The sequence below is a fragment of the Cyanistes caeruleus genome, chromosome 2 (assembly GCF_971803275.1).
Source record: "Cyanistes caeruleus chromosome 2, bCyaCae1.hap1.1, whole genome shotgun sequence".
In the NCBI taxonomy this organism is placed as follows: domain Eukaryota; kingdom Metazoa; phylum Chordata; class Aves; order Passeriformes; family Paridae; genus Cyanistes; species Cyanistes caeruleus.
The window spans coordinates 97836455-97861595 of NC_141702.1; the positions used below are offsets into that span (position 1 = coordinate 97836455).

A 25141-nucleotide genomic window follows, 5' to 3' on the forward strand; every position below is an offset into this window, starting at 1 on the left:
GTTGGGATTTTTGTTTACTCTGGAAACCTCACAGTGTATCAAGAACAGAGCACAAACCAGCAGCTTACAGATACGGGAGTTTGTGTATGGATAGAGATGAATTGCAGAGTTTAGGATGAAGGTTACTTCACACTGTGTTGTGCCTCTTTATAGCAAAAGAGAGGAATATACTGAATTTACAGCTGAGGCCAGGCAGAAATGCAATTGTCAGGCAAAAGCAAAGCCAAACATCATGAAATGGTGCGCTTGGAGATGTCTTTCATAATGCAGGGGAAGTTGTAGAGAAGTCAGCAATGTTGCACTGTAAACAGCACTGAATACATACAGCTCAGTTATCCTGCTAAACATGGTGAACCTCCAGCTTTTCCTGAGACTGAGGTACCCAGACCTCAAGAGCTTGCCTTTCTCAGAGTGAGTTAAAGCCAGGCAGTGACAGGATAAACATTTGCTTTAAGATCCTAGGCAGTTGTATATGAGATACAAAGGCAAACATGAACTTTTTAACACTACTCACAGTCTGTTACTGTGAGCGATGAATTAGGTATCAAAATTGTACAGTCAGGTAGGGAGGAAAAGCAGAATACATAGGCAACAGTACCAGGACTGTTTACTTAGCAGGTGCCCGCTTTTATAGAGCAGACATCCTCAAAATTGATTCTGAAGTACAACTTTGGAAAATAATTACTTCATTTTCACCACTAGTGAAGGCTGCTACTTTTTAGTTCTGTCAATTCTTTAATCTTAAAGCTCTTTTTCAGTGCATTTTGTACACTGAAATAATTCTAGCAGCACAATAAATCCTCATTGCTGTTACTGTCTTGGCAGTTTTCCCTTGGCTTGGCTCAAAAAGAAGCACTGAGATTCAGGGATTGTGATCTCTACAGCAGTTTCAAGGATGCAACTTTGTCTTAATGCAGATCAGGCTTCCTGTTATGCTCACTGAGCCTTAAGTGAAGAGGCATTTTTAAACTAATGCCTGCACCCTGATATCTGATGATTTTATTGATGGATCTTCATCCCCACAAAGCACTGTTGTGGGGAATTATGTTCTGCACAGGGACGATTGTGCAGCCAGTGACCAGCTTGGGAACCTGATCCCATCTCTAAACTATTCATTTAAATTTATAAATATTTAATTACAGAAACATAATGCCTGTTATTCTGATGGATCTTCCTGTGAACTTCCTGGCAAGTAGTGCCCAGAATAACCAGGATATTCCTAAAAGCTAATGGAAAAAAAAACCAACCTAATTTTTGCAAGAAAGGAGTGTTTTAAAAGTGTCTGTTGTAGTAATGTCTTTGCTAGGCTCCTAGAGTCAATGCACTATGGACTGACTCCCTCGGGAGTGACAATTCTGAGTCATTTTAGCAAAAGAGGAATCTTTCTGAAACCATTTTATTAGTATTGGTTTTAGAGCTCCTTTAAAGGCAATCCAATTTTTTTTTTTTTTTTCTTTATTGTTTTGGTAGCCTTAGCGCTTTCGTGCATGTGCTAGGACGGAATGTTCCTTAGAGACTGGTTTTCCTAGAAGTGGTTTAATGTGAAAGGCAGAACAAAGTGCAGCAGCAGGTGATGTGGAAATGTGGGACAGGCAGCAAAGTCCTCGCATCAGTACTGTTGGCTGGAGGAGGGCGGCGTTGCCTGCCTTTGTAAGGAACCCTTCGGCAGGTCTCGGGTCATTAGCCAGTAGTCCGGGCATGTAATAGTAACATAGTAATAGCAAATAATAACTGGCATGGGGCACGTCCGTGTCCTTTGCCTGTTCAGCATGGGCTTCGTTTCGCTCTTTCAGCCCCTCAGGTGTAAATAAAGAAGGAGCAGCTACCTGCTCTCCCTGCAGGCGGGCGGGCGGCGGGTGCCGTGTCCGAGCCCCGCCGCCGCTCCTCGTTTCCCCCTCCGGAAAACTCCCTGGCCTGCGGGACACGGCTCTGCCGACCTCACCGAACCTCACCGGCCGCTCGGGAGGCTGCAGGGCGGTGTGCTGAGCCCGGAGAGGATGGGCTGCCGGGAGCCTTCGCCCGCCGCGGGTCCCGGCGCTGCCGTCCCTAAGGAGGCGGGGGGACGCCGCTGCTCCCTCCCCCGCCCGGGGCGGTGCCGCCGCCGGGGTCTGCCCGCCCGGGGGTTGCCATGAAACCGAAAGCGGCTCCCGCCCGCGGGGGTGACAGCGGCGGCAGCCGGGGGCGGCGGCAGCAGCGCGTCCTCGCCGCGCCCCCGCCCGCCGGAGCCGCGCACGGAGCCGCGCCCGCGCAGCCGGGCCGGCCCCGCACCGCCCGCGCCCCGCCGGCAGCGGCGGCCCCGGGCCCGGGCCCGGCTCGGAGCGCGGCGAGCGCCGGCACAGGTGCGGCGGGGCGGGCGGGCCGCGGGTCCCGCCGGGGCCGGGGCGCGTCGGGGAGCGGGGCCGGGCCCGCGGGCGGGAGCTGGCCGGCCGGCCGGGCGGGGGAGACACCTCCCCGAAGTCCCCTCTGCCAGCCCCGCGGAGCAGAGGGAGGTCTCCGAGGGGCTGTTCTTCTCCGCTTAGAGAGGAGGCCCGGGTCGCGAAGCCGAAGTTGGCTCCCCGGGAGTTGTGCGAGGTGCGGCGGAGCCCTCGCCCCTGGCGCGGGGGTTCCCGCCTGGAGCCGGGCTCAGCCCAGCCCTGCCCGGGATGCGCCACGGCCGCCGCCCCCCAGGGATGCCGGAGGGAAAGGTAGGCCCGGTGCCCGCCCCAGATGTTGACGCGGGGCTGAAATTTTGGGGGCTGGAAAGGAGGCAAAGCCGGGACTGCTCGGATGAATGAATGGTTTTGCGGCTCTGGTCTTCTCAGACTGCAGAGAACTGTAACAAGCATCCCCGCTGGTGTCAGCTGAATGCTGCTGGGGGGAGGGAATCTCCCCTCTGTGCTTGTGCAGGGAGTCTTCTGATTTCCCTTGATTAACGGCACTCTGGGAACATCTTGAGGCAGCAGGCTTTAACCAAACATTTTCAACACTCCTCATATTTAGAAGGAAAAATGAAGAGCGCCTATTGTTGGCACTTCTTGAATTGCTTTTCCTATTGTTAGGTTGGCTGCGCCTTCCCGGTGCCAGCCAAGAACAACTTTCCTCATAAACTTCCGTTTTATAAATACGGGATGGCTGAAAGGAGTGCAGTGATGCGCTAAATATAGCTGGGTGTATTCAGGTCAGGCACATCTCCAGGCTGGCAGCAGAAACAGTTGTATTTTTAAACTCCCCTGCTGATTGCACACAGAGCATGCGGGTTTAGTGATGAAGGTAAAATTGGGGTGTTCTGGAATGCCCTTGTGCATGGGCCTTGGCCTGGCTGGTTTTTCGCTTCATGGTCTTTTGTCAGAGGACTGAGGCGTGGTGGTGATGTCTTGCACTCAGCCTAACACCACCCAGGACAACCTCCTTTGCCGTTAGCCACGATTATCTTGTTTTATTTCTGTTGTGCAGAGAAGTGTTTGCTGTGTCTGAGGACCCCTCTGTGCGAGCAGAAGGCAGAACTGCAGCCCTCGGCTGAAGGGAGTTTATAGTTTCAGCTCAGGAGGGAGGGACGTGCCTGTGTGCAGGAGCAGTAGGAGACAGTGGGACCCTCTGGGTCGCTGTGACAGTCAGAAGCCATTTGTTCCCAGCTGCTTGGCAAAGGAGATCTTGAAGAAGAGATTTGAAGTAGAACAGCCTGCTAATATTTGTCAAAAAAAAATAAAAATCTGCCCTCCCAGCACACACTTGCTCAAATACATAAGAAGGAAGCAGTGGAGCCTGTTTTCATTCCTCGGATGGAGAGGAAACCTTTATATCATTGGAGGTGATGCTGGGGGGCAAGTGGAGGGACACGAGAACAGGCTTTGAAAGAGAAGAGGTTTTGGTGTAGTGGGAAAGTGGAGGGATGGTGAGAGGTGATGTGGTTGTAGCTGTTGCTTAGAAAAATGATCCCTGTGGCAGCACAAAGGGTGGATAAATGAGTAAAATATTATTTTAATATATATAATAATAATAATGTAAAATATTTCAAGATAAGTAAGTGTTTGAAAATTAGTGTTTTCCTCATTTCTGGAAGTGTTCAAGGTTCAGGCTTGAACAAAGGGGCTTTGAACAACCTGGTTTAGTGGAAGGTGTCCCTGCCCATGGCCAGGTGGTTGGAACGAGGTGATCTTTAAGGTCCCTTCCAACCCAAACCTTTGATTCAATGAAAACCAGGGGATGATGTTGACAGATGACAATTTTATTTGTGTTAGAAGACAAGAAATACTGTATTATACAGAGGCATGAAGCAGGAGAAGTTGGTGAGGTATTGTGAAGATCTAACGCTTAAAGCCTGAGAGAGCTTTATGAAGGTTATGGAGCTGAGTGGAATAGGGTCAGTTTGTGTCAGGCTGGGACATGGGCTGTGCAGAAGAAGGGCTGTGGGGGAAGCTTGGGCTCATCATACTACCCCTGGGCTGGTCATCATCCCCAGCCCAGATATGAGAGGAGAGACTGGGTTCAGCCTGTGCAGGAAGATGATCTGTGATGATAGGGCACATCTCTGGGTACCTGGCAGGAAGCTTTAGGGTTAGAAACAGAAAAGTTGTAAGCTACTAAAAGATAAGATTCAGAGTAACATCATGAAGGGAGAAAGAAAAGCTTGTGGTGCTCACAGGGTATTTATGGAGGTTTGATGGGGTAAGGAATCACAGCCAGGATGGGACAAGATTTTAAAGCTAGAAAGCTGCTCTTGTAGACTTGGACAAAAGGAATTCAGGTGACTGCAGAGGGCAGAAACTAGACAGTTCTTTATTTCACCAGACTGGCTCCCTAAGGAGCAGCTCTTACACAGCTGTCAAAGCTGTGGGACTGGTTAGGAGCTCTTCATTCTGTGCCGCGTATTGCTTGGGTCACTTTGCAAAGTCCCTTCATTGGGAAGGTACAGACTTGTAGGGTGCTTCATGTCCTAGACTTTATTTGTGTCCACTTTTAAGTTATCCTACAGCTCTCTGTCTCCTTCAGGTGACAAAAAAGTCTGACCCTTTGATTTTGCATAAATGGACATAATTCATCATCAGGAATCTTCTGGCTAGGGAGATATATTCCTTTCTCTGGTTTCTCTGGGAGTCTGTGTGAGTTGTAATTTTCTTGGTCTCCTGATTCTGTGGAGGCAGTTGGTGGTGGCTGCAGGGATTCAGGTAGTTTCTGTTGTCTTGCAGACATTCCATTCTTGGGAGCATTCCCTGCCCAGAGCAGCGTGGCAGCCTGAGGGTGCTGCTGCAGGACCCAGCCAGCTGGCTGGGACACCTTACAGCCAGTGTGCCCTTGGGTCTGGGCCCTCAGGTGAGGATTTCAGAACCTCTTCCTTTGCTTTCTGGGGCTTTTCTCTCCAAATTTCTTAGCAATAACTGTGAAGGGTCAATGATCACACTGTTAGTCATCAGTCCCTTATCAGTACCAGTTTGGGCTGCAAATGTGCAGTTGTTCCACTGTCTTCCCTCAGCCCAGGAAAAAAGCTAAGCTCTTTACCCTGGTGTGTGGCTAGGCTCGGGAAAGTGAGGAAACTTGAGTCATGATGTATTGTTAATAAAAATGTTGCAAAAATTTCCAGTTTCCCCTGCTCAATATTGTAACAAATACACAAGTGTGTGAGAAACTGTCTGCACCTAAACCACAGTGGTTTTGATATGGGATTGCCCAGAGTTCTCTGTAGTTAAGCATGTTTGTCTCTCACTCTGGGAGTGGGACAGATAAAGCAAGTTTTTGTGTGTAATATCCTGACAAGGATTCTGTATGGGTAAGTAAGTTGCTGTGAACTTACTTTGCAGAAGACTATATCAAAATATAGAAGTTACTTACTATTATTATACAAAGCCACCTAATAAGTAACCAAGCCTCAAGGTTGGGAACCATCCGCAAAGCAGTTTTTCCCAAAGTAGGTGCTGTGAGACATGAAGTGGTGAGGTGATCAGACTTGTGCTAAGTCTTGGTTCACAGTCTTGGCTGCTATATTCTTGTGCTTGAAACCCGGAATGTGGCCCTTTGAAAGAAACCAAAAAATGCTGTGGCTGCCTGGCTGTGGCAGCATGCTTAGGCAGAGCAGCACAACTTTCCACTGCCTGCTGCCTTTGGAGAAGGGACCATGGGAAGGCACCACTCCTGGTTCTTACCTCTGTAAATCTCCAGCCTGTCCTCATGGGAGGGACTTTTTAAGAACACATCCTTTCTCTTGTTGATTTTTTTTTTCTTTTTAAGAAAAGAAAATGGTGAGAATCTTTGCTGTCACCACTTTCCCAACAGAAAGTTTATGGGGTCCCCGATAGCATCTGGGTTTTTACATTAGAGGTTACATTTTCAGTGACAGCTGTGGCTACAAAAATATGTGTCTGCATGTCATCAGACACATGTATGTGTTAAAAAAAAATGAGCTCATCCTAGTAATTCAGATGAATAACCGTTGAGTTGATTCACAGATTTCTGTATAATTGCTGATAAAGTTCTTTATTAAGGCTGAGTCAAAGGGTCTGGGCATGGAAAATTAAAACCAAGAATCTCTTGTGCCTTAAACAGATATTCATGGTCAAACCAACTGAATGGTCAAATCACCTGAAGTCCTGAATAGTGTGTCCCCTATAGGGCAGAGAAAGAGATGTGAATTTGAAAGCCCCAAAGACCTAGTTCTGCAATATTTGTAATGGCCAATTATTTGTTAGGAAAAGCGAGGACTTACTTTGGCTTCAGAACACTAAAAAATAAAAAAATAAAGTTTATTAGTTATCCTGCTCTGTCCCTTACTGGTTTTGGGGGGTTTTCCAGTAACTTTTGTTTCTTTATTTTATTTTTCTGTCTCCTCCTTCATTCTGTTTCCTAAATGCTGTTGCTGTCTGTCTTTTCACTCAAGTTCATACCCTTGAGTTTGCTTGAAACTCGGTCAGGGTTTCAGCACTCTTGGTGCTGGAGGAGGTCAAGGGCTGCCCATGAACAGTAACACTGGCCCACTGCTCTCTACTCATCTGCAGAGTCAAACAGTTTAAAATTAAGATCCTGCTCCCACTCAACTTCTCCATTTGGGGTTTCCCCCAAAGCTTCCCAGAAGCAGATGGCGCTTCCTGGAGCCAAGCTTGTTAAGCACTACCCTCTCTGCAGCGCTGTCTCCTCCTGACAAATCCAGCTGGATGTGTCCTTGCCTCAGAGCTGCCAGGCTCAGGGAAAGCCTGTGTACAAGCTGTTGTGCTGTTCTGGTGTCAGCCTGCTCGGAGGTGGTGTGTGGTCTACAGCTTGACCAGGAAGCAACCTGAGGACAGGTGCTGATGGCAGGGACAAAAGGGCACCTTCTGTGTTCAAAAGCTTGACCGTAGAAGGGAGCTTGGGCTGTGCTGAAATGAAACGTGTGAGAAATGCAACTCAAATTAATTTAATTGATCCCAAAAAGAAGTAGCATGCCTGCAAATTGGTGCCTTTCTCTTTGCCACTGACTTCATGATGCAATGATTTGTGTGTTCCAGAGCTTCATGGAAGGTCTAGGAAAAGATGCTGTAGGTTGAGATACCTCCTGGGATGGGGGATGGAGATTGAAATGTGTTAGAAATGCTTTGGGAGAAAGTTCAGTTAAAGGGAAAAGGCAAAAGAGGGTGTGTGTTGCATTAAGTACAAAAGAGAATAGAAACTTTCTTTGGAAAATTAGTATTTTAAATAACAGGAGACTTAAAAATTATTGCTTTCTGAGAAAATACAATAGCTTACTTTAGGAAAGGAAGGAAAAAAAATGAAAACAAGAGACCAGAAAGCAAAGGAAGAGGGCAGAGGAGGATAAAGAAAGAGTGGGGGTAGAGATGGAGCCTAAGGCACTGCCATAAGGGCAGCACATTTTGGACTGGGGAGGGAGGCTGCCAAGAATCCTGTGTGCACAAGTTCAGACTAGAAAACCATAAGGGTTTATGGCCACTTAAGTTATTGCAAAACCATACGAAATGTTTATTTTCTTAAAGTGGATTTTATTTCCATGTGAGAGCTCTGTTTGAATGTGACATGCCTGTGCAGCCTGTGACATGAGCTGATGTGACCGAGCCAGTGCTGCTTCCTCTGTGAGTTGCCACTTCACTTCCTGCAATGCGTGGGTTCACCTGGGTTTGCCGAGGCCACTGCGGAGGGCTTCACAGGATTGGACCTGGGTGTTGCTTATGTCCTTGTGTGTTTCCTGCTGTCCTTGTACTCTTTCTTTGATCACATCACTCACCAGTTTTGTGGAAGGTGAAATCTACTCTGTATCTTGGATTCCAGCTGTGAGAAACGTCCTTGGTAATCCTGGGTTGCTCCAGATGGTAAAATCTGCAGTCCTACATCATTGCAGTAAGATGAAATACATTTCAGTGGCTTGCCTTTTATCCTAACACTTCTAAAACATTTTTATACGTGATCTTTTCAAAGCTACTTTGGGGGATTTCCACTCCCTTGCTGTTTTAAAATGCTCGTACTTCTGTGTTAACCACAAAGCTCACGCTGGTACACTCTGTCTCTGTCTCTCTCTCCTTTTCTCCCCATCGAGGACCAGCTACAATTTCCAGGTATGGCTTTACCAAAACGTGTCTTGTTAACACTGGCAGGAGCTTAACTTTGCCAGAATTATTTCTCATTTCTGAAGGGCTATTCAAGGGCTTGGCACACAGGGGTTGGGGAAAGCTGCAGACCCAAAAACATCTCAGGAAACAAGTTCACCCCCTGAACCAGCAAAGCGGTGCCGTGATGTTGTAAGGGGTGAGGGGCAGAACCTTCCTACTGAGATTTCTGTTGGTTCTTGGGAAGGTGATAAAACATTCAGGGACTGCCACAGAAGTGATGGCAACAAGGTTGTTTTCCAGCTGTGAATGAGGTTATTTTAAAACATCACAACATCGTGTTGATTAGAAATAGATTTCTTGATATTGCAAAATTAATTAATTAATTATTTTTAGAACTTCCAGGGAAAACAGTAGCTGTAGCAAATAAGTAAACTGACTGTAAAATCAAAGCTGCTTTAGCACCAGACACACTTTATTAGTTGTAAGAGTGTAGTTTTAATTCACTTTTTTTAAAATGCTGTGTTGTAACCTGAATCTTAAAACCCACTGAAACCTAGTCTTATGGGAATTAACTGTAATGCTTGACTGTACCTCTATGCAAAGGAAACCCCACTGTCGTACTCTGCTTAGTGAAAATTTGCCTATGGAGATGAGCAAACTGATGCTTGCTTAGTAAGGTTTTACTGTGCCTTGAGGATGAGGTAATATTACAGTTGAAACTTCGATAGTATAGTGGTGTCTATATACAAAAGGAAGTATTTATTTGGCTGTCCTCTGCAGCAACATCCCCTGGGGTGCAGGGGGGCTCAGGCACATATCCAATAAGAAATTGTTGCTGTTAGGAGCACTCTCTCCTGGGTACCAGCAGGTCACTGCCCTGCAGCTTTTAAGTGATTAGGACATCATCAGAGCAGTTCCTGAGGTGACCCTGAGTGTTAGCAGTGGGTCTGTGTTGGTGCAACAAGGGATCCTTTCCCTCCTCAGCCTCTGTGCTGGAGGGACACACATGATGCAGCCAGGGTCCTTCTCCCACATGGGGAATGTGTTCTGTTGTCAGCAGCCAAAATGTTTTAACTCTCTTTGGGCTGGAAGGGACAGGGATGATCCCCCAATGATGTCAGATGTCATCATCTCCTGTTTTCACATTATTCCATGTAACTTGCTGTATCTTAAATATGTATCTCAGACTATATAGATACTTTCAGTGATTCTTTAGCAAACTGTTATCTCTTCCACTCTGTGTGTTGAGTTGGGGCATATATTTCTTGTCCCCACAATAGTGGGGTTTTGGAGGGCCTTGGAGTAGTAAATCATACAGCTTTGTTATTTTCATTCAAAAGTACTGGAGGCAGCTAATCTGTTTATAAACTGAATAGTTTATACAGCAGCTTGGAGAGGGTTGTTTTAATGCAAGATGTGTTCGCCTCCATCCCATTTCTGCCTGTTACCTCCCAGTGAAGTGACTTAGACCTCCAAATTTGACAAAATGTTTCTCACTGTGACTAAGACAGTTCTGATCTACCATAAAAGGTTGATAATTTTAGAGGGAGGGACAGGGCATCTTCTAAGTCTTGTCCCAACCAATGTCTTAGGGCAAAGCAACAGAGCTGAACTAGAGCTACAGAAAGGTAGGTGCATAACTTTTTTTTTGTGCCCTGTTGTATGTGTGACATGGAAGCTGGTAAGTGAGGAAGGTGCTTTTTACTGGGAATACCCCAGTCCTGGAGAGTGGCTGAGCATCACCCTCCCCTCATGCAGTGAAACCTGGCAGAAGCTGGGCTCTCAGCCCCATTTGCTGGCTGGATCCTGTCTTGTCCATGTGTGATGATCAGATCTGTGATAACATCCTGGATATTTTCTCTTCTCAGTCTGAGACATGGTGGCACCCAGTGCCTGTGCCTGGCTCTGCTGTCCTGGAAGTTTTGGCTGTAATGGTGCATTCACAGCTCATGGGATAATGTGCTAACCTTTCAGGAGGGCTTGGCTTCATATGAGAGAAAACAGGAAAAATAGGGTCTCTTTAAAAAAAGCAACCACATCATAAGGAATAGTTTTTCCTATGTGCAGAAAGTATGTTTTTATGGCTGGAAGAAGTTAATCTGTCCACAGTAGTTCAATGTGATATGAAGTTTCCACACAGCCTCTTGTCATTCCGACTGCTGGTGCTGTAGATAGAGAGCAGCAATGCTGGAGGGGAGCTGTTTGAACATGGCTTTAAAATGTTGATGCAATTTTATATTCTAGTAAGTCATGCCCATGCTGATTTTTCTCCTTATTATTACATTCTGCTCAGTTTCTGATGAAGAAGCAGTTCTCAGTGTGGAATATTTTACTGGAAAATGTTTTGGCTCAGTTTGGTGTGGTGGTAGTTAAAACAGGATAGCTCACAATTTATAAAGTTTATTTTTGTTAAGAAAATTCTCCCACTTGGATTATTTCCAGTGAGGTTAAGGCATCTGCATAGAAAGAGTTGTTCCAGAAGCATTTTGCTTGTGCAGCTTGTGGTGCAGGCAGGGCTGAAGTAGTGGGAAGATGCAGCTGGGAGCTCTTTGTACTGCACTGCCTTTGAGCTCCCACTCACTGATAGCTGTTAATAGGACTTGGACTTAGCTTCTAGTGATTCACACTACTTTTTTATGTGTGGGCAGAATTAATTCTATTTATTTCAGTACAGGGAAATCCTTTTATTTTTTTTTAATGTGTAGATTTTCAGTCTCCATAGACTGGGGGCTTTTGTGTGTGTGCTGTTGCAGTGGAGTTGCAGTGAGAATCCCTTTACAGTGTGCACTGTGTCTGACACAAGAGCGTCATTATGCAGCACGAGCCTGCCGCTCTCTGCTATTTTAAACCAGCATTACAATTCACACGTGTGCTGAAAAATTGCAGCGTACACAAAGGCAGGAGGACACCTTCCCCTTGCTGGAAGCTGTGAGCAGACAGAAGTGAAAGCTACCTCAGGCCCTGCCTACGCTGGCCAGGCATCAGCGTAGGCAGGAAATTGATTCAGATAACCCTTTGGGTGCTCTCACTGTCATCAAACAGCACTTTTTCCCCTGACGGTTTCCCTTTGGCTTCAGTTCAGAGAGCCCGTGTGCTGGAAGCCAGAAGCGGGAGCAAAGCTGCTGCAAGCCACCCTGAGTCACTGGTGAGTGCTGGGATGGGAATTACACGCTGCCTGGGCTGGTTTGGATCACATCCCACCGAGTGCTGGCTGGCACAGGGCTGCTGTTTCTCAGCTCCTCTGAGTCTCCCCAGCTGACTGACACGGGCGCCTCTCCAGCTTGAGCAAAGCACTGCCATCCCCAGGCCGCCTCCTGGGGCAGCCCATTTCTTCCAGCAGAACAGCTGCAAGCCCCGCAGCAAAGCTCCTGCAAGGCTGGCAGCAGCAGTGAGCTCCCTCATCCTCTGGGCACCCAGAGGTTTCCGCTCTGCCCTCTGAGCAGGCAGCCTCTCCTTTCCCCTGGGATGCTCTTTCCTGTGCCCTGCAATGCTATCCTGGGCGAGGCTGAGGTGGAGGAGGCGCTTTCATGGAGATGCCAAGAGTCTCCATTTTTAGGAGTGGGATCTGGGTTGGGTGCATTATGATGGTGTTTAAAGCGATACAGGCTCTCATTTCAGCAAGAGAGCTGGAAGGTGGTGTACCACAGCAGAGTGCTCCTTGGAGAAAGAAATGGGAGTGATTTTGGTTGATTTAATGAGCAGTGAGAGCTCTGGAGGAGTTTCTGGATGGGATTTTGGGCTGCTGACTGTTTCTTTTTAATGTGTCCCATAAGTTTTTTGCCTAAAACGTGTCACTCCAGCTGGAGTTGCTGGAGTTAAGGGAGATCCCTGAAGGCAAAATGGGTAAAACATTTCTATGGTTTTTTTTGTAGGTGGTTTTATTTTTAGTGTGTTTTTACACAGTGTGGCATTAGCTTGCTAAACCATACCATTAGATGATTTAAGTGCTGGAGCATGATAGGACTGGGGAAATTGGATGCCAAGTAAACGGGAGAGAGAGCAGTAAAAAAAGAGAAGAAAGAAACTTGTTTCAGAGTTGTCACCGACTGATGGCAGAGTTCTTAGGCAGTTCATCCCGTGGATGGTCCATGCTCTGGAAATTAATGGTGATGGCTCTCCATCTGCCTTAGAAGCAGCAGGCACACTCTGCTGCTGGCATCTGCTACCGAGGCATGAAACTGGTAATCCCTCAGGCTGCATTTTGTCATCTCTGGTTGATGGGAGGAAAATAGAATTGCTTCTTATTAGGTGCCAGGGAAACAGGAACCCCATTTTCAGAGGAGGAAAGATGTTTAAAAATGAAAGAAGCAAACGGACAACCACGTCTGGTTTGAAGCAGAAGGCTGTTCATTTGGAGGGACCAAACAGGGTAATTTGCAAACTCCTGTAGGAGTAATAAGTCTTTAATGGCTGGAATATGATTACGGCTCCTATTCCTGAGGGCTACCGGTGTTAGATGATCAATTGTGCTGGAGTATGTCAGACATTCAGCCTGGTGAAAGGCAGGGAGACTCTCACAAGCTGGGGGGGTGAATACTGTGTGTAACCACTAACGAGGGTGCTGAGTTACAGGAGCACTTAAATGTTGGCTGTGGAATACATTTTAATTGGTTAAGTGCTTTGGTGTGTTTTTGAATCGGGCACATTATCTGTCTGCAGGATTTCCTCAGCCAGTATGGATTGTTAAAGTAGAAAGGAAAATGGATGTTGTTCTCTGAAGCCCGAGGTGCTGTGTGGCAGCTCACTAATTGCTGCTTTCCTGGGCCAGGAGGGGCTGCAGCAGGGAGGGAGGGTGGGAGGGTGGGCAGTGTCAGCACTTGGCACACTGTTTCATGCCAGGCACAAGGTTGTTAATGGTGATGTGCTTGCCCTGCTTCCCTCCAAAAGCAGCAACTGCCCTCAGTGACTTTATAGGAGATGAGTGAGAGCTCTCAGAGAGATGCTGATGCCAGTAAGAGTGACTCCAGTGACTGACAGGGCAGGTGGTGCACACAGAAGGAAAATAGCATCCCCATAGCACAGCTGTAAAACTGAGCTTATGAAATGGTCTGGGAGCTCAGGTGTGTTGTGCTTTCATTCAGTCCTGTAAGGAAAAAGTCCTCTGAGTGCAAAGCTGCAAGAAATGCCAACCAGAGCGGCTCCAGGGCTTGAGCTCCTTGCAAAAAAAAATAAAATAAAATAAAAAAAAAAAATAGCTGCAAGGTTGAGGGACTGGTGGCAAATCTCAAGGTTTGTGACTTAAGGCTTGGAACAAATGTTGATGCTTTTTCCTATTGGAAAATTAACGTTGCATTCCTGTGCTGTGTATGTTATGGTAGGTTGAAAGAAAACCTTATGTCACATTTCTGATTGCAACCCTGCTTTTCTTCTTTTCCCACCACTTCTTTCAGACAGAATTAATACAGCCAAAAACTTGCACATAATTAAGTAAAATAAGAGTTTACTGCTAGAAATGAATGATCAACAAGAAAAAGAAAGGTGTCAAATGAAGAGGCTTCAACTCCTGTAGCACCTAAACTGAAGGTAAAATCTCCCTGCAGCCTTTTTTTTTTTTTTTTGTATGCTCCTTGCAGTGAACCACAAAGCCATCTCCTGCTTGAACCAGTGCAGTGAATTTATAATTCATGTGGGTGGGCTCTACTTTAAGTGGAGATTTTCCTGGTGAACATTAAGGCCAAAACTTGGCCTCTGCTCTCCCCAGCTGTGTCTGAGACTCTTTTGAGGCTCTTAAGTTTTTTAAGACTAAGAACTGCTGCAAGAAAAGAAAACAAAACAAAAAAATCAAAAACCAGCCAAACCATAAAAATCTCAATTCTGTGTAATAATTTTCAGATTGGGAAGCTCTTTTCCAAAGAAGTGTGCTTTGATGCTTGTAGCGTAAACTTTGCTTTGTGGTTCTCTGAGTGTTTCATTGTTCTTCCACAGCTGGCACCACGTTTCCCTCTGAAACCTGTCTCCCCCCTGCAGATGAGAGCCCTCCTGCCAGCAGCAGCCTGCTGCACGCAGTAGCTGAGGCAGAGTCGCTGCCAGGGAATATTTGAAGAGCTTCTCCTTGTGTCTGCTTCGCTTCCCAGTGCAGCTCCCATGGCCTGTGACGAACCCGCTGCTCTCTTGGGCATCTTCACGCGCCAGAACTCCTCCAGCACCAGCTCTTTGGACTTTGAGCCCGACGCCGACTACAAGTTTGTGGAAAGCCTGGAGGAGCGGTACAAGTGCGCCTACTGCCACCTGGTCCTGCGCAATCCCCACCAGACGGGATGCGGGCACCGCTTCTGCCAGCAGTGCATTCTTGCTCTGAGGTGAGAGCAGACTCCTCCTGTGTCTGCAAGCTCCCCTTGTTCCCCTTCCTAAAAAAAACCCCACATCTTCTATAAATCAGCATAGTGCCGTAGTAATATTACCGACCCAGTAAGAGGCTGCAGGAGTCAATGGAAGGGCTCTGTTGAACCCGGTGACTGCATGCTCAGTGTTTTAAAGGCGTCTCTAAAGACCTTACCTGGTGCTGGTGAACCACAGGGGAGTCAGCATAAAGAAACTGTTGATGTAAGCTGATAGTGCTGTGTGAGATGCTGCTGTGGTCTCTCTGCCATTGTGCTCCTCAGAGGAATTTGCTGCGTTGATGTCTCTCGGTTTTGGTGCTGGTGGTTAGATTAGGCTGTGTTCATCTGCTTCAGTATAATTCCTGTGAATTTAGCAGCATTATAAGACTGACGTTAATGTTACCTGATGCTGCAGTCAGATCACAAGGCTGCTGGCATCCCTTCTGCTTGGTACAAATGAGTTTGCCCCCCAGACTGTCTGGGAATACATTATGGACTCTTTGGTGTACCTGAGGGCAGCATTTCACCTGGAAAGATTGCAGAGGAGCCTCTTCATGTGGATGGATGTCACTAATTACCTTTTGTGTATGCTTCATGTTTGCTGCTTTGTCTCTGGGTTGACTCCTTTTACACTGCCTCTGTGACTGTTTTCCTGCTACCTATTACAGGATTTCTGGAAGCCTTTTAAGAAAGAAGCCATTAGATCTTCTTTTACTGGTGTAGCAAGGAGGGCACTGCTTCTAGTAGACAAAGGCTGGGTTTAAAGCACACTGTGAGATTTTTTGAGATACGACATTTGTGAGCTGCAGATGGTCAGAGAGTGACAAAGTCCTCTTAATTAAAAAACATCTTGTGGTTTTTACCATTGAACACTCTTAGGGCAAACTCTGCTTTCTGTTACGTGTTCATGGTTGCTGCTTTATGCCCTCTTTGAGCTGTGGGCAGAATTTGGCTGTGTAGTTGCCAGATGAAAGTGTTTTTAAAGGATTTTTTTTTTGTTGTTTTTATGCTATCTACTGCTGACTTCTGTCAGAGTCAGATTATAGCACAGCCCAATTTAATAAAATAAATTGAATTTCCTGTGGGTTAACACGACTCTTCTTTTGATCTAGAGAGTTAAATGCAGTACCCACCTGTCCTGTCGACAAAGAAACAATAAAAATGCATGAGGTAAGTGGCTGTAGTTTTATTTCAGCAGTCAGCATTTACATGGGAAAGGCAAGACAACTGAGAACAAGGTGGCTTTTAGTCCTCAGGGCAGAGCAGTTTTTTGTCTCTGAAATAATGCAGAAGGAGCAGTGTACTCAGTGATGCTCTCTCAGGAAAGAATTATGACTGTCTAGATAAAGCTTCATTTTATACCTCATGTTCTGAAGTTATTTCATTTTAGTCTTCTGTATTTCCAGTAAAGTGTTGAAGAATTTCACAAAGCTTTGAATCCTCCCAAATCAGCAGATGTCTGGTTTTTTATGGAGATTTTATTGACTTGCTTTTTAAATGCCCTATCTTGCTGGGATATCTTGTTTATCTGATTGTCTTCATTTTAACTTGGCTATAATTTGCTTTCTTGACTATCTCCATTAGATCACATTAACCCTGAAGACCTCATTTACTTTTGGGTAACTTCTAGAGGAAAAGAAAAGTTCATCCTTTTTATTTTGGAAGCTATTGTTGGTTTTGGTTATTTTGTTTTATAATGGATTCATTTGTCCTTATTTATATTACAAGGCTTGGAAGGATACCATATACCAGGGAAATCAAATATCTCTTTCTTCTCTCTCCTACTCCTGATAGGAAATTATAATCAGACTGTCCACATGATTTTCATTTTTTATTTGCCATCTTCCACTTGCAAATTTTGATGACAACAATGCAGGAAGATCTCTAAATAAGACTGAGAGTTTGCTCTGGGGGCTCCATTTGCTTCTGCATACACAGCTGAGAACGGTGCTGCGTCTCAGATGTGACAGAAAGGATATCTCAGCATCGCCTCCATCCCAAAGGCACTGCTTGAGCATAGTGGAGCATGCACAGGGCTGGTTTGGCCTTCAGGGCCCGTTAGCTCCATCTGCTTTCTTTTAGTTACAGCAGGCTCTGGCAGTGGTTATACAGCTCCTGTGCTATTAGTCCTGCTGGCTGTGGGATGGATCAGCATCTGTGGAACAACTATGTTGGGGGAAAAAAACCCTATGCTTACTAGAAATGTCATAAATGGTTTCATTTATAGTTTTAATACAGATTTTCAATATGAATTATCAAGAGCCATACTCACAATTGTCATTTACACTTGAACACCTAGAAGATCTGTAGTGATGTTTTGTTCTTTTATATTATTTATAGCATCCTGTGTGACTGCATATTAAGGCTGGTTTGCTTCCTTTGAAGGTATTCAAAGACAACTGCTGTAAAAGAGAAGTTCTCAACTTGCATGTGTTCTGCAAAAACTTCCCTGACTGCAATTCAAAAATAATTCTGGGACGGTATCAGGTTGGTTTGCTTGATCAAATTTTGCAGCTTTTGATTTTGATGACAGCTCTGTGTATTTATGATCAGCTGAATTCCTGTGATTGTCTTCAGAGTTATTGTAGCAATGTGGTTTAAGTACAAAGATTATGACAGCTATACACTGTAAGTAGCATATATTATAGCTTTTAGCTTGTTCCAGCTTTGCCTTAGGGTTTTTTTTTTAATAAGAACCATTTTCTTTATGTTGCCTTTGTAAATCAGTGTCCATTCACATTCTGAATGCTTAGGTGATTATTGATTTGAGGAAACTGGTCACACTGGCCATTTGGCATTTAATCTGCTGGTGTGTGTTGCAGGAGCATCTGCAGCAGTGTTTGTTTGAAAGCATGCAATGCACTAATGATGGGTGTCGGGATCAAATTCTTCGCAAAGACTTGAAAGAGCACTTGAGCCAGCACTGTAAATTCCGGGAAGAGAGGTGCCAGTACTGTAACACATATGTGGTGTTAATTAACATAAAGGTAAGATTATGAAGCATTCCCAAGAATTCATAGCACCTGTTTCCCCTTGATTTTGCTGAATGAGAAGTTTCCAGCATTGCAATGGCACTTAACTCCTGAAACAAAAGTTGGCTGAGTAGCTGAAGGAGAAAATATAATAATTGTGCTTGAAATCATACCAATTATTGATGCTCTCTTATGAACAAGATGATATGTGTCATGCATTTGTATGTTTGGGATTACTTTTTGCATAGCTTCCTCTGTATATACTGCTTTACAAAAATGAAAGCCATTGCCTTTTTCTGTTTCTTTTTCTTCAGAACCATGAGCAAAATGACTGTCCTGATTATCCTGTGCCTTGTCTCCAAAACTGTTCACAAATAATTCTGAAAAAAGAGGTACTATTATATTTTTTCAGATACTGCAATTCAGCAGGCCACATACATTTATGAAAACTGAAAGCTATGCTGCAGACCACACTGGCCCGTGCCAATAAAATTTCATTGCTCTAAGTGTTTCCTTTGTTCGATCCTAAAAGGGATACATCTCCCATCTTCTAAGTGGATTATTCTGTCGCTGCAAGCCATTGGTGTTTTGCAGCATGGAAAAACACCTGGCTTGCTTATTGATTCTGAGTACTCATTTTCCTGGTAAAGTCATTGGAGGTGTCATGACAGTGGCCTTTATTCACCCTTTTTGCAGGCATTTAGATTTTATTAGTGCTTCAAATTACTAAGTATTTATTTAATCACAAACTGCTTAATACATGCAGATTGAAAAGCACCATGCTGTGTGTCCCGAGGCAGAAGTGGACTGTCCATATAAGCAGTACGGCTGTCATGTAAAGGTACTGTTTTACAGATCTTTGTCTATACCAGGACTGGACTTTGTCTCCCAAACCAATCAGAATAATTAAAATAACCACTTTATGTTCTTTCATAACCATTTCTGCTGGCTAAGCTGAAACACTAGAGAATCAGGACTGCCCCTCCCTCACTTTCAGGGCATAAAGGAGACATTTTGAATGTTTGCATCATTAAATTTTTTACCAAGAGCTTCAAAAATCTGCTTATCTTAGTATTTTATTCTTTCACTTCCCCCCTCTGTCTCACTAAGGTTAAAAGAGGGAAACTTGCTGAACATGAAAACAGTGCCCTGAGGGAACACATGCTGCAGATTTTAGACAAGAACTCCCGACTGGAAGAACAGGTAAGTCATATTTAATGAGAACTCTTCAGCAGTTCTTGACTGGTTAGAGGATGATATGAGATTCTACATTTGTTGCCTGGTTTAGCTCAGCTACATTTTAAATGACTCTTTTTATAGTCTTTCCACACCTCAGAAGACAGAATATGCTCTTCTAGTGAAGTCAGTGAATTACAGGGAAACCTCTCTGTGCTCAGGCATATATATTCTACACCAGGCACAGTGGGAGGCTCCTATTGCTATTGCTCACCTCATTTGCTTTCAGTCTCTGTTTTACAGTGGATATGGAGTTTAGAGATAAAGCATTTTAAAGTTTCACTGGCTGGCCAGGTTGCTGCAAAAAGCAGCCTTTAGCTGCCCCGGTTACTGCTCTGTGTGGAAGCAGCACGGAGGACAGCAGCTCTCTGCTCAAGATCACTTCTTTGGCTCCCAGCAGGAGACACTGGGTGTACACCCAGTGCTGTTAACTGAATGGATCCAAACTGATGGGGGACTTACTTTTCGCTTGTTTATGCAAGAAGTAAGAGCCCCAAACTGCTAAAACTTGGTTTTGAAGTGTGTATCCTTCACTGAATCATCTCTTCTGCTGGTTAGACCTCAGTAAAGGAAAAAAATGCATATACATACACAGAGAAACACACATGCACGTGTGCATGTAAGTATATATTGTCCCACTGTAGAGCCAAATGGACCATCATGGATGGGAATGAGAGATAGGAGCCTCTTTGCACCTGGAGCCACATGGATCTGCTCAAAACTCTGATTACCTTATGTGCAGTTCTTGCCAGTGCTTATTCACAAACAGTGAATTAAGGAATGCTCTATCTAGCCCACTTAGAGGATTTGCATTGTAAACTTTTCCACTCTCTTACATAGTCAGATATGTTATCGTTTCTTCATTGCATGTTTTGTTGTTCCTTAGCATTTATACTCTGATTTTTCCATCTGTAGATATCTGACCTGTATAAGAGCCTGGAATGTAAAGAGATTAAAATCCAGCAGCTAGCAGATGCCATTAAGAAGTGTGAGAAAGAATTCAGACAGTATACACAATTGTTTGGTAACAATAGCAACTTGATGGTAAGCACTCAGGTGAGACATTGATTTTACCTTTTTTACCAATTGCTTTCTTGCATCCTGAAATATGTTTCTCCAGTAACAGTTGTCATTAATAGCACAGCCTTCTCAAAGACCTTCTCATTTTTTTACTATATGTTATTATCTTTTCATTTTATTTGATACAGAAGTTTGGATATGTGATCTGAGCAAAAAGCACTGTACAAATCCTTACGGTCAGATGCCCAGGGCAGATGTGCAGGTGTAAATTTGAATAATGAGTTGAATGAAGTGGTGCAGTGAGAATGGGTTCTGAATGAGGGATGACTTCTCAGTCTGTAAATGAGCTGAGTTAATCATGAAAGAGCACTGGGATAAGTTCCTAAGCCAGCACAGCACTTTGAATGCATCATATCATTGATAGTGCTGACATGCTAAAGACTTCACTATCTTAATTCAAAGCAAATAACCGGTTTTATGGATATCTTTTGTGTCTACTTCCCACCCTCTTCCAATGGCATGAACTGGGAAGGCTCTGGCTAGTCACCTGGATAAGTCTGCACGCCTGGAATCACAAGTGAAACAGCTAATACAGATGGCAAACCAGCAGCAAAGTAAATTAGACCTGCGGCCCCTGTTTGACACGATTGAAAACATGAAACAGAAGATTGCCCTGATGGAGACGTATGACCAGCGTATGGGTATGTTGGCACTTTCCTGCACAGGTACGGGAGGTTTGCTGATTTTCTGGTGGCTAAGTGGAGGCTGTGGTGCTACACCCAATCATTGGGAGCTCTTCACTAGAAAGGGCTTTCTTCTTGCATTCTGAGAACAAACTGTGATGGTGTGTGCGGTGTTCTCCCGCCTTTCCCTACTGCACAATGTCTCCTGAACTCCAGTGGCACTGCAGGGCCAGAGAGCTGGCCCTTGGTTTGGCTCCTGCACTGTGATAGAGGCCGTGGCACTGTTCAGGCATTCATGATTTATAGTTGCCAGTTTTTCTTATTGAACCACTAGCTGCAGTTACAGTTTTTAAAAGTTAACAGTTCATAACCTGTACTCAGGCTTGGGTAGATCAGTTTTGACAGCTTGAGTCTGGGTGCTTGCTTTATCCAGGGCTCTGATAGCTTTTTATTTTCATTTTATTTTATTTTTATTTTACTTTTTATTTTAACAAATGTCTCTCTCTTTTTTTTTTTTATTCAATTTCTTTTCTTTGCCTTCTCTCTCAGTTGTTTTGGAAGATCAGTCCAGCAAACATGATCTCCAGATCAATATTCACAAAGCACAGCTCAATAAAAATGAAGAACGATTTAAGCTTTTGGAAGGCACGTGCTACAATGGGAAGTTAATCTGGAAAATCACAGACTACAAGATGAAGAAGAAAGAGGCAGTGGAGGGCCGTGTGCTGTCCATAGCCAGCCAGCCCTTCTACACCAGCCGCTGTGGGTACAGGTTGTGTGCGAGAGCCTACCTGAACGGGGACGGCTCGGGAAAGGGAACGCACATCTCCCTCTACTTCGTGGTCATGAGGGGCGAGTTTGACTCACTGCTGCTGTGGCCTTTCAAGCAGAAGGTTACACTTATGCTTTTGGACCAAAGTGGGAAAAAAAATCACATTGTGGAAGTCTTTAGAGCTGACCCCAACAGCAGCAGTTTCAAAAGGCCAGATGGAGAAATGAATATTGCTTCCGGCTGTCCGCGCTTCGTGCCACACACCGTCCTGGAGAACACAAAGAACACCTACATCAGAGATGACACCCTCTTTTTGAAAGTGGTCGTGGATCTAACTGATCTGGAGGAACTGTGAAAAGCGTGCCCAATCGGTGTGACTGCTGTAAGCATGAGGAACTGCTTTTGTGGTGAACACCAGCCATGCAATAGCAAACTGCCACCAGTCAAGCTACTTGAGAACATTTCATGGCTTTGGACTACAGGACAGATAATGAATTGCCAATCAGCCTCTCCTTTTCTACCCATTTTTTTTCAAGACTGCATTTTTAAGACAGTTAGAAGTCCAGGCTGGTGCAAGCATGCATTCTATCCAGATTGGTTCAGTCCAGGCTGGGGAGAATGCTTGGCTCCCATCACCAGACTGGTGTTTGGAAATGAACCTCCTTCAGTAAACTCCCTGGAGCCCAGGCAGGCCTGTGGGCTCCTCTCCCTCACACAGAAGTGAAGCCATGCCCAAACATGCAAGTGCATTTCATCTGTCTGCAATGGAAACATTTTGACATTAGCAAATTTGAGTCAATGTGTCTTGATCCCTCCATCTCTTGGATTTTTGAAGCAGGGATAAAGGCTTCAGTTAGGCAGAGAAAACATTTGCCAAGTATCTTGCATCTTTTTTATTTGTTTGAATTGTGTTCTTCCAGAAAGCCCAGAGGAAGGAGCCAATGCCTCTTACTTTTTTAGCCTGTTTTTTCAGCTGTACAGAGTACTCCCAGGTCACAACAGCTTTCTTGTGTCCTTTCCATTCCTGCCTAGTGCCTTGGGACTGGTTTCCATTGGTGGTAAACATCCACAGTCCCCATCTGAAGCCAAAAGCTGCAGGTGCTTCTCACCTCTCAGGACGTGGCCAGAGGCAGGGCACTCGGCCAGCCTGCCAGCTCCTGGCTGTGCTGCTGGAAGAGCAGCAAAACTCCTGTTCTTTTGCTGCCACATCTGTGAAAAAGAGATGTTTTCTGGCCTTACCAGCTCTAAAAAAGGCAGGAAGAGCTTGGGGAATAGCTCACGTAACATGCACTTTTCCTCTCTCCTAGAAGCTTGGCGAAGAAGGAGGAAAATGGATTAGGGAGTGAGGTTGCTGTAAGAACCCAGTTTTTACAATCAATGCAGCTTTAGTGTTTGTTAAAGGATGACACAGCTGCTGACTGTGATGTCTGAAGATCTTAATTTTTATTCCAAGTTTCTTCCATACTGCAAGGGAATGTGTGCATTGTGCAGGGCTTATCTGGGACATGCTAAAACCACCAAGATCAGGCACTGAGGAACAAGTGACACAGAACACAGGTGCCTTTTTAAAGCCCTTTGGGTGCCTGTAAGAGGGATGTAGTTTTGCATACTCATTTTGTTATTACAAGTGGAAGAGTTTTACGTCTCTCATCTCTCACAGGTCAGGTAGGGAAACACCATGGCATTATCCATTGCACCAAAGCTTATCAAGAGACAGCAAGAAACTAAGCTGGTTTTAGAGTAAGAGTAAACTAGGCAGGATAAAAATCAAAACAGGGCACAGACTGAAAGGCATAGATAGAAAATTCTGGAGGGCAAATGTGTCAAATTGGAAGATGCCCTTCCTGTGCAGGATGTTGATAACAATCTAAATAATTCAAGGACTGATACCAAAATGAAGGCAAAATACTTCATTTTGTATCTGCAATCTTATGGCTAGACATTTACTTTTCCACATGGTTTTCAGGACATAATTCAGACACATGTATTTTCTAACTCAGGTGGAGGGGAAGAGACTTTAGTAATCTGTACCTCATGGTGGGTTAGCACATGTAAAATCTTTGTTTTCATCTAGAAGTCCTTTTTGGTTCACAATGTCAAGATTTACAGAGCCACCATCAGAGCTGCTTTCCGTGTTCCCAGGGACAGATTGTGAGGAACAAATTTTATTCTTGTGTACCACAACCATTAACCTCCAGGGTCATTTCAGCTGTAAAACAGAACAAACTAGATGTAACACTTGGTTACAGAAAGAGCAGGCTTGTTTTGACAGGGGCGTGCCATTCTGTGACATCAACCATGAGCCTGGATTTCATGTTGATTTCTACTCTAATATTTGTCATGTAACTTTCAAAGTGACACAACTTGCATAATAACCACTAATAACTGATGGGAATGTACCATCCGTGTGTCCTGGAGCTCTCCAGTACATTGAGTGTTAAATACAGAAAGTGATAAAGAGCTCAGACAAGCAAAGGAGGCAAGATGAAACGGATATGTGTGGTCTGTATCCTGGCAAATTCCCAGCCCTCTCCACCTCCACCACCCCAAATGTAAAATGGGGATAATAATACTTGGAGAAGCATTAGGGCTATTTAAATGTTTGTGAAGAAGTTTGAGCATGAAAAGAGCTAAGTATTATTAAAACTCCATTTCTAATTGTTAGAATAGATGGCATTGTGATGTGGGTAAGTGTTTAATGTTTTCCTAGACAGATTTTGGAAGCATGTTTGGTTTTAGGCAGTTCATACTGCAATCTCTACCTACTGGTTGGGTTTAGGTTTTTGCCATAAATATTCCTTTTAAAATTCTGAAGCACAAATTCATCCTGGGTGATGGAAACATCCCTTTTGAAATACTGCCTGTTTTATATAGAATTAGTTGAGAAAATTAATTTTTTTAAAGACAACCCTCTTTAAATTGGTTCTTTTTAGTACAGAAATTAAGAGATTTATGTTAAAATTTTCAGTGATTTTTTTACTACTTGTAAACAGGGTCTTAAATTTCATCCCATTTCTAATAGAGAAAAACATGTTGTATAGCATGAATTGTTAGGAAGACTTTTGATGTTGCATGAAGAATACCAAAAAACTTTTCAATAATACTGTACTGAGTAAGTAACCAAAAGAGCGTAGGGTATTTCTACATCAGCATACCATATGTTTCTAATGTATTTATTGATAGTTTGTAGTTGTTTGAATAGCTCCTACTACAATAGAGGCATTTTTCTAGCCAAATGTCTTTACTGTGTACATAAACTAATGTAAGAATAAATAATTTTATCATCCTTCTGGAGGGACTCTGGCCTATATTCCTTTTGGCTGGATTGAAGCAGACTTGAGTACTGGGTATTTATTTACACTAATTTTAAACAACACAACACAAAAAAAACCCAAAAAAAACCAAAAACAAACCAACACTGCTTTAGATTAGGAATCAGTGTACTTCTTGGGTGTTTTGGTTTGCACTTGGATAGCGCAGAGCAAGTTCAGTAAATCCTGAGCCAGGTCAGGTGAATATCCTGGAGGTCTGAGGCTGCACTGCCGCGGTAATTTGTGGTTAGGGCGGGTTTGGGCTCGGCAGGGATGGGATTTGTTTCGGTTCAGAGCAGGAACAGGAACTGTTCCAGTATCCC

At 44.5% G+C, this 25141-nt stretch overlaps 1 protein-coding gene across 50 annotated transcripts; it reads left to right on the top strand.

Annotated features, from left to right (window-relative positions):
* Nucleotides 1-2255: 2255 nt before the first annotated feature.
* Nucleotides 2256-24797, top strand: TRAF5 (TNF receptor associated factor 5). 50 transcript variants are annotated; one of them, XM_086878561.1, is made up of 13 exons: nucleotides 2259-2339; nucleotides 5166-5289; nucleotides 13895-14027; nucleotides 14472-14803; nucleotides 15937-15994; nucleotides 17210-17311; nucleotides 17647-17811; nucleotides 18111-18188; nucleotides 18563-18637; nucleotides 18907-18999; nucleotides 19948-20088; nucleotides 20585-20753; nucleotides 21285-24797. In XM_086878561.1, the coding sequence occupies exons 4-13, from the start codon at nucleotides 14589-14591 to the stop codon at nucleotides 21860-21862; spliced, it is 1674 nt and encodes a 557-aa protein (XP_086734687.1). In that variant the 5' UTR covers nucleotides 2259-2339; nucleotides 5166-5289; nucleotides 13895-14027; nucleotides 14472-14588; the 3' UTR covers nucleotides 21863-24797. The 50 variants fall into 50 exon arrangements, with proteins under 50 accessions (XP_086734685.1, XP_086734687.1, XP_086734696.1 ...); XM_086878570.1 differs by having other exon boundaries at nucleotides 14579-14803; XM_086878558.1 differs by lacking the exon at nucleotides 5166-5289 and adding an exon at nucleotides 11582-11649.
* Nucleotides 24798-25141: the final 344 nt, after the last annotated feature.